This window comes from Berghia stephanieae, chromosome 2 (assembly GCF_034508935.2).
Source record: "Berghia stephanieae isolate SIO BIC M18660-M18661 chromosome 2, UCSD_Bste_1.3, whole genome shotgun sequence".
Lineage (NCBI taxonomy): Eukaryota > Metazoa > Mollusca > Gastropoda > Nudibranchia > Aeolidiidae > Berghia > Berghia stephanieae.
This window is the reverse complement of record NC_088361.1, coordinates 51338960-51348959: the sequence shown is the minus strand read 5'-3', so window position 1 is coordinate 51348959 and position 10000 is coordinate 51338960. Positions and strand designations below refer to the sequence as shown.

The window sequence follows — 10000 nt, the reverse complement described above, 5'->3', positions numbered from 1 at the left end:
CTATCTATCTATCTATCTATCTATCTATCTATCTATCTATCTATATATATATTATATATATATATATATATATATATATATATATGTCTGTCTGTCTGTCTATCAATCTATCTATTTATTTTTCTATATATCTATCTATCTATCTATCTATCTATCTATCTATCTATCTATCTATCTATCTATCTATCTATCTATTTATTAACATATATATATATATATATATATATATATTATATATATATATATATATAATATATATATATATATATCTGTCTGTCTGTCTATCTATCTATCCATCTATCTATTTATCTATCTATCTATCTATATATATATATATATATATATATATATATATATATGTCTGTCTGTCTGTCTATCTATCTATCTATTTATTTTTCTATCTATCTATCTATCTATCTATCTATCTATCTATCTATCTATCTATCTATCTATCTATCTATCTATCTATCTATCTATCTATTTATTAACATATATATATATATATATATATATATATATATATATATATATATATATATATATATATATATATCTGTCTGTCTATCTATCTATCCATCTATCTATTTATCTATCTATCTATCTATCTACCAGTATGCCGGTTTTTCTATCTATTCAATGAGTGATAATAGTCCATAGTGTCGGAGTTTATCCCTGTTTCTATAAGGTGAAACGGACAATAGCAATTGTTTGCAACTCTTAGGATAGGCCGCAAGTCTATCGTATATCACTTTCCGTCAAATCGATCAGACCCAGTTACCCAATTGTTGCTGGGTGGACACGGGGAAGGGGGGGGGGGTTGTCCAATAAAATCCGAACGTCACCGGGGATCGATCTCGGTCATTTTGCGTGTGAAGCGAGTGCTCTATCAGCTGAGTTATCAGGATCCCCATATCCATATTAAGGGTTCTATAAATGATATGCGATCCAGTCAAATGCTCACCGTGTGACGCTGTGACTGTCAAGCTATTGACATAGATATCTATTACTACTTGAATTTTATAGTCTGAGCCCCGGGTTATTCAATCAACATACAATTGACACACATTTATTGGAAAATTACATCACTTATCGTATATTTCATTGAAACTCGTCCAATAAACATTTCAATCGTTCCATTTTTGACTCGATGCGTAATTTTTTTCCCCCACTGTCACTGACCGATAACTGTGAACTATCGCTTGTGTAACATTTACGATTATGAGACGGATAAAAGGTAATACAGTCCAGTCTGGCTAATCGCAACTCGGTTAATCGCAACTTTCAGTTAATCGCAACATTTACCAACATACGGAATAAATTCTATATAAAAGTCACTGGTTAATTGCAACAAAGTTCGGTTAATCGCAACTAATTTTAGACATCGAAAAATGGTAAATTCAAGAAATCAATCAAACAAAATGTCATGTTTAATTCATTATAGGTGAAATCATGACAGGTTGAAGAATCGAGAGTAGGTTGCATTAATGCTGCAGTAGTGTGTCACCACTCGATTAGAGACAAAAGAGGCGGGCTTTGCAATATGGGTTTGTGCGGTCATATGAGAACTCATGATAAATCTCTATAATTCATTCAAGAAGACTCTTTAACCCATTTGCTTCGATTTTTGGAAACTATTGAGCAACACGGTTATAAACATCTGGCCTCAGTGAGGAAACAGACGAGCCTTGATGTCTTCTTGGGGAAATGAGTGATGTCAAACACAAAGGAAAATGACGGAATTTACAACCATAAATAAGAAGAAAGAAAAAATGTAAAAAAGAAATACACACACACACACATGAGAACACACACACACATGAACACACACAGAGGAAAATGACGGAATTTACAACCATAAAAAGAAGAAAGAAAAAAAGAAAACTCACATCACACACACACAAACACACGCATACAAACACACACACACACACAAACACACACACACACCCACACACACGTATAAACTAGAGGAAAAAAAAAAGAAAAACAAAACAAAACAAAAAAGCAACAAACAAAACCAAACAAAACACATTTTTAATGAAGAATTGCACGGTCCCAAACCTGTGTAAACTCAGAAGGAAACTGTTGCAACAGTGGACAGGAAACTCAACTTCGGTTAATCGCAACATTTTTGCTGATTCCAAGGTGTTGCGATTATCCGGAGTGGACTGTAATTCTGAAAAACCAGCTTAATTAAAAAAAAAAAACAACAACAACAAAAAACAAACATAGATTAGGTACTTTCATAAAGACGTGGTCCCTGCCTAGCGGTTAATTTTACCGATGTTTTAACCAGAAACCATGTTGCCACATTGGGGTTTTGTTGTTCTTTGTGTGTGTGTGTGTGTTTTTTTTGTTTTTTTTTGTTTTTTTGTTTTTTGGTTTTGTTTTGTTTCTTTGTTGTTGTTGCTGTTGTCTGGTTTGCTTTGTTTGTTTGTTTTTGTTGTTTTTTGTTTTTGTTTATTTTTTTATTAGGCTTCAGAGACCTTTAAAAAATATTAAATATATCGGGAATGGGATAGGGGTCGATGTTTACATATTTGCAGGTCTGACAATCGAACGGAATTATGGGCTTAATTTAACACTGATGTTATACACAATGTTTTACGTTGGTTTGAGTGTATTTCCATCACAACATTGAGCCAAAAAATTTGGGTTATAAGACCTGCACATAGGTACACGTCGGTGGGGTTGGACTACTAATCCTCAGACATATCGCAACTATGAGACTTAGGATCTTTCGAAATTTGAGATCATCCAACGTAACGTTTAAGATTTTTATTATTATGTTTTTATTTCAAAATCCATTCTTTCGCTCTCTGCGCTAATCTATTTGTGGCAACTATTGTCATAAGGGGGTCCCGATAGCTCAGTTAAGAGAGCACTCACTTCACACGCAAAGGGACCGAAATCGATCCTGAGTGCTGTCAATATTTATTTCGGACACCCCCCCCCCCTTCTGTCCACCAAACAGTGATTGGGTAGCTGGGTCTGTTAGATCTGACGGAATGCGCTTTGCGATAGACTATCCAAAGGATAACAAACAATTGCTATGGTCTATTTCAAGCTATAGAACTCGGGATAAACCCCGGCTCCCTGGGCCAAATGGCTCTAAAGGACTATTTTTTTCCGGAGTCCTTCCGAAAGCTCCTCGTGCTAAGGGAAACAACCCAAATATTCCCCGAACTCACCTTAAGAAAAAAAATAATAAAACGTACACCTTTAACTAACCCTAATAGGAAAAACAAACAAACTAGCACCTTAACTAAGATTCATAACTAACCCTAATAGAAAAAAAATCCTCCGCCCTCGCGCTAACCCTAATAGAAAGAAAAACAAACAAACAAAAAACCCTGAACTGCTGTCAACTACCGTTTAATACTTCAACAAACAAAATGGCGACGGAGAACCAAAACAATGATCATGTTATGAAATTCTAAACTTTCACTTATCTATCAAGGTTTGTTCTAGAGTTTTTAATATGCAACTATAACATATTGACAAATTGAATAAATAAACGCCTGACAAAAGATCAACGATGAAAATACAAAATCAAAACTATTGTCATATAATCAAACGATGTTAAGCGAGTTTTGTGCCTGCTGGATAGGTGAAAGTGATCATGGAAATTTCTGGTCCCGATACTGTGTCCTTGGGTAAGGCATTTTATACACATTCCCCCCCCCCCCCCCCCCCCCCCCCCCCCCCCCCCCCCCCCCCCACCCCCCCCCCCCCCCCCCCCCCCCCTTCCTCTTTCCCCCACTCGAATCATGAGTCATTATGACCCAGAGCTGAGTTCCGATTTTACACAGCCAGAAATTAACGCATGATAAATTTAAGCCAATTTTAGTCCTTTTCTATTTCAAATAATTAAATAAATCTTCTCTTAAAGTCCTTGTACGAGTACGAGTGTCTCCCATCGCTTTTTTTTTTTTTACGAATTCAAGGCATCTTACTGTCGAATTAGCAACAACATTTGCAATAAAAATTCGCACAATAAAAAAGGATTTTCCCGTTTTGTTTTTAGATTTGTGCGGTAAAACATTATCTGGAATTTTTAAAAACTAAGTACCTATCTATATCTACGTCTCTTTTCTCGCTTTATTTATTAAAATAGATCTCGAAAACGTTTACAACCAAATCACCCAGTTGTTCCAATTCAAATACCCGGTTGTTCCAATTCACACGCAGGGTTGTTTGCAATTCAAACATGATTTATTCGATTTGCTTTGTTTATTCGTTGTTTATTTGTTTTCAATTTTAATTCTTAAAGTGTTGATTAATTAATATGAAGATTTTTCAGATTAAAAATATTGGTTTTCCGTGCAAACAATCGATTTGAATTCTTATCAAAGTGGAGTCTCGTCGACAACACCTGGGTCCAATTTCATGTAAACGGACTAGATTTAGTTATTTACTAACCTAGTAAATGACTTGCTGGTCGTAAACCTAAGCGGAGCAAGAGACTCAAATACACCGGATTTCATGAACGTTTTCTAGTCTCTGACTAACTAGGCTCTTGCCTAGAAGAGGGGGTGTAAGGACGGTGACTAATTCGGCTATTTTGTGCTGGTAACATCACACTCTCTAGTACACGATGACAGGTAAGATACCGGTCTTCATACTTTCAACGCAAAAGATTTCCAAAGAGGAAATTAGCAACACATCCGGTATAGATAATATTTCGGTCCGTTTCATATTTGAATTTACTTTAGCCATAATGAATCAAATCATGTGATATTGACAGTCGACTGATCAGACTGCAATGATGTCCATGGTCGAATTTCAATTTTAGATTTAGGCCAATGGATGGTTTCATTGAAACTCGAACAAATTGAACCAAAAAAGCAAACAAACAATCAAAACAGAAAGTGTGTTCTAGTGAATCACATTATTTCAGTCAGTTACAATACCAGCAGAATAACTTTTTTCTCCACTCTGCTTACTAATGTTTTTTTATTTTTTTTGTTGTTGTTATTTTGTTGTTTTTTTTATTATTGTTCTTTGAAGCGAACACTTCCACTTAGAGTCTCCGTTCATTCGCAACTCACAAGCCGATTAGATTCGGGTTTTTTTAAATTAGTCTTTTACTCAAAACATTGTGTATTTTCGACGATCAGCACTTATCTTACAGTTTTTTAAAAAGACAAGTGTCAATAACGACAGGACACTTTTTGCTTCCGAATCGAAGCTCTCTAATCTAAAAATAGCTTATATCTTGTCGACGCTCGATGTATCCTACTTCTTCCTTCTTCCTTTGATTGCCCACAATCAATTGATTGATTATTATGGCAAATATGAAACTGATTTCTAATCTCTCTGTATTCCTTGTTTATAATCGTTAGTCTAAAATCAATTTCCAGGGACATTCAGGGGTCGTCAACGTTGGTCAGTGATGGTTTGTGTAAGGTCTAAGTATCTGCATAGCAACTTGCCACAAAAGCATCAATTGTAGTGGCTTCGGTCACTTTAGCGTCAAGCTGGTTCCAGCCCCTGACCGTAAGCGGCAAGAAGGAAAAACCACGGTATTGTGTTCTGTGTGTTATGAGGCTGTATTGGTTGTTGTTACCTCTTCTCTGTCTCAAAGGTGCTGGTATTAGTTTTTTCTTGATGATTGGGAATTCAGCGAGGTGGTGCTTGATCTTAAATAGCATTGTTAATCTTGCTGATTTTCTGCGGTGTTCTAATTTCGGCCACTGTAGTTTTTCTAGCATGTCTGATACACTTGAGGTGTTGTGGTGTCTGTTCAGGACGTAGCGTGCAGCTCTTCTTTGCACTGATTCAATTTTTGAGACGTATTTTTGGGTGTGGGGGTCCCAAACAGTGGAAGCATATTCCAGAACAGGTCTTACAAATGTTTTGTATGCCTTTTCCTTAATTTTCGAGGAGCTAATTTTTAGGTTACGCCTTAAAAATCCCAGTGTTTTGTTTGCCTTACTTGTGATCTTGTTAATATGCTCATCCCATGTTAGGTCTTTTTTCATGCTAACACCAAGATGTTTTGCAACATTCACTGTCTCCAATGTATGTCCATGTAAATGGTATTCAGTTATCGTGGGTGTTTTTGATCTTGTTATGGACATTGATTCGCACTTTGCTGGGTGGAACTTCATATCCCAGCTTTCTTCCCATATTTCTAGTTGACGCAGATCCGCTTGCAGTTTGTCATTGTCAGTGCTCTAGACTGCAGTATCGTCTGCAAAGAGTCTGGCTGTTGTGGTTAGATTAAGTGGCTAGGGATTAAGTAGTAACTAGTCTTAGACTAAGCTTGAAGTCCGGCCTCAGCAAATGATTAAAACTCGGCCAAACTTAGTCCGAAGGTGTCGTGATTTTAGTCTGGGACTTGCTTGGTCAGTTCACATTAAAATCCGATATTTTCAAGTCTATTGTCAGAGACTAAGCGCTAGTCCAGTCCACGTTCATGAAAACGCGCCCTGGCGTGTACTTATTTGCAGGTCTGATAAACTTATGGTCTTTAACCTTATGGTCCTTATGGTCTCATTGTTGTAATGGGAATATCAACGCAAAATAATATTCATTACAACAATGTTAAACTAGGCCCATAGGTGGGTTCGGATGTATGTCAGACCTGCATATTATAATATGTACACGTCGACAACACCCCATATCGTACACTTTTACAAAAATATATTGACAATTATGTCATAGATTCTTGAGATCGTATCATTAATATTTTTTCGTAATCATTAATCTTTTCGGTTCTTTTAACTCTTACAATTTATAAAGAAACTGGCTTTATATTTTATTATTATTATCAAATCAATCAATCGTGGAAGTAAATTCATTTGACATCCATCTTAACTCAAACTTAGAAAAGTTAAATGCATTTGTCTCAATAATTGTCAAAGGGGTGTCTGAATTGGCACAAATGGTGTCCGAATTGGGACAATTGACCTAGGTCCCATAAATCAAGGCCAAACACACAAATTATTAAGTCTGGTAATGGACACGTATTTTGTCTTAAATTTTTGATTAATGGTGTTTGCAACAGTTATTTTCACAATTACCCTCGGTGTGTAGCCATAAGAAGTCATTGAGCTAAGAGAGTCGTTTTGGGTGTCCGAATTAAAACACCCTAGCCTATCGTGAAATGGACAATAGCAATTACTCCCTCCTACCCTTTGGATAGGACGCGCATCTATTTTACAAAGTACTAATATCCTAACAGTACTGGGTGGACAGGAGTCGACTTCACCCGGGATCGATCTCGGTCCCTTTACGCGTGAAGCGAGTGCTCTACCAACTGGGTTATCGAGACCCCTAGTCATTAACAAAATAGGAGTGACAGTCTGCTAGTACATTACAGTAGGGAAGTGTGAGAAAATTTCAAGAGGGGTTCCGTAGTGATTGACCCCGAGCGTGCTGTCCTACTTTCATAATGTTTTTCATCTCGCAATCAAAATGCTGATTGTTGTTATTTAGAAATAAACCGTTTGTTTGGCAATAAAGAAAGAAGCAATTACAGCATAGATATTATATAACCGCTGTCGACCGCCCACTTAAAGTGTCGTTGGACGACCTTATTCGAATTGAAATGCGTGCATTACTCCTATTAAAATGGATCAGACAAGATACAGTTGGTGGCTTTACATTCTGAAGAATCATTTTTTAAATAAGTAATATATTTCAAAGAAATGTTCATTTCTGGGCTTGTTTTCATTGATTTCTGATTTGAGTAGCTACTCGTATCTAATTTGTTGTTTTTTTCTGTGAGGATTTCAAAACATAGAATGAGCAAAAATAAGGCATTTATTGTTAGATGACATTGCTTAGGCATTCCATGGAGGAATATGGATGATCCATCAAAGAAAAGTTTGAGGTCAATAGGAATCACCTATGCTGTCCAAGACGAGCAAATGTGGGGGTAAATAATCTTGCCAAAAGAAAAAATAACAAAAATGTCCGATTCGGGGCTCGAACCCGGGCTTTCCGGGTCACAGTGCAATTCCCTCACCACTCGACCACCTTTTTTGCCAGCCAAGGGAATGAACAAAATCCAACAAGCTATGTACCTCTATCGGTGTTTTAAGTGGTCAACATTTCATTTGTATGGTTGTTACATGTGATTATTTGACTGAGCCGTATGTTATCAATACCTGTAAATTGAAAAGGAATTATACATCTGCAAAAAAAATTAATTACACGAGATAAAGTAAATATTAAAAAAAAAAAAAATAGCGCCTATATCTTGTGGTATGACACTCGCCTCTGGATCAGAAGGCCTTGGATTCGAGTCCTGCTCTGAGCGACACATAGTTAAAACCTTGGAAAAGGTTCTTTACTCACATTCTCTCATCGTACTCAGGTGTAAATGGGTACCTGGCCCTTAACAGCGTTGTCTCTGTCCGAACAAAAATTGTGATATCGCCTGTCAGGCATCGTATCTCGTGCTACATGTCAAGTGTTGCTGCTGGATAGAGACCCTTTGTAAAGCGCATTGAGCACGTTAAGTGGCTATTGCGCTATATAAAAACTCAAGTTTAAGTTCGGCAATTCAACACATTGGAGGTATCTCATTTGGATCTGGGCGCATTTTGGGGTGTGGTGCCTTTTCTTTTACGACCTTTCTTTTAAGTAAAAGTGTATACCAGGGCAGCTGGTCTGTATACATCGTAGTATGAAATAGAGAATCAATGCCGCACGCGCCTCATGTCTTGAGGAACATACACACAAGGACATCATATATTATTTATTTCTCCGATGTTCTTTTCAACTAATGTGCGTTAACCTGTTTCTAGTCGTCAGAATGCTCGACCGTTTCTTAATCTTTTCATGACACAACTCAATCTTTGTCTTCCATCTCACATCATGAGCCATGTGTTTATCTACTCGAGTTACGTGCATGCTTGCCTTGGTGTATGCCTGCAGGGGTGACAGTGGTTAAGACACCATCTGTTGGTACTGGTGCTATGCCCCCCCCCCCCCCCCCCTTCCATTACACGCACCCTCCCCTGCACCTCTACCTACCTATCATTCTACCCCTCCATCTTATCTAAGTCAAACTTCTTTTCGCTCACTCTTTATCAAGCCTCCCGTCTCAACTCACACTCTATCCTCCACTCCGACCCCCCCCCCCCCCCCCCCCCCCCCTTCCCCACCTTCCTTCATTTCCAAATTCAACAAGTCAGAAAGTCAGTCCCATCGTCCCATCATAATGTATATATATTATATCTACCTTCTGCCTTCGTACGTGCGTTAAGGACGCTGTGCACACACCCGCTCTAAATTCGGCTTTCCGTGTGTTCTATTCATCCACCCAGCCCCAGCACCAGCAGACGACCGTTTGGTGCCAACAGAAGCAGACACAGAATCAGACATCTGGAACCCCTCGCCTTCTGGCTGTCACGGATGTTGTCAGAGTAGAGTCAGCCATGAAACCCCTTGACGTGAGTACACAAAACTTTTTTCAAACTTTTCATTTAATTTAATACGTGTCATTTGTAGTAGACAGTGAATTATTTTGAGTAGTATTGTAATCATAACCAATGTAGATATTAAGACAGTGTATTTTTGGTGATTGTGATAGAATTTCCTTTGTGCGACGACTACGTAGAGGGATACGACGAACGGGAGTGAGTATGTATGTGTGACTCGTACAGGTAGAATGGAGAGCCAGGTTTCGCTGACTAGAGGGCCAGTCACTCGTTTCTTTTTGTTACAAAGTTTAATGAATGGAAAACAACCTTAATTATATTTGTACATTCATATTTTGTCATATCATATTGTAAATGCTTACAGCGAATAGTAATGGGAAACGCAGGACGCGTTATAGAAAAGTTTTCATAAACTTTTTTTTTGTTGACACAAGCAAACGGGGCAAGAGGATGCCATCACTACGAGGCTGGCACCGTTCTATATTTAGTAACACTGACTCCTGTTCAAGTAGCAGTCGCGTTGCCTGACGTTCTTGTTCTGCCTGTGAGTAGTGTGTGTGTGTGTGTGTGTGTGTGTGTGTGTGTGAGAGAGAGAGAGAGAGCGC

At 37.8% G+C, this 10000-nt stretch overlaps 1 protein-coding gene across 2 annotated transcripts in view; it reads left to right on the top strand.

Moving 5' to 3' along the window:
• Nucleotides 1-10000, top strand: part of LOC144965121 (zinc finger protein basonuclin-2-like) — a 61652-nt gene that overhangs the window by 13195 nt on the left and 38457 nt on the right. For both annotated transcript variants that reach the window (XM_078900070.1, XM_078900072.1), the window contains exon 2: nt 9282-9407. In XM_078900070.1, coding sequence (XP_078756196.1) covers nt 9282-9407 — 126 coding nt within the window. The remainder of the gene's footprint in view (nt 1-9281; nt 9408-10000) is intronic.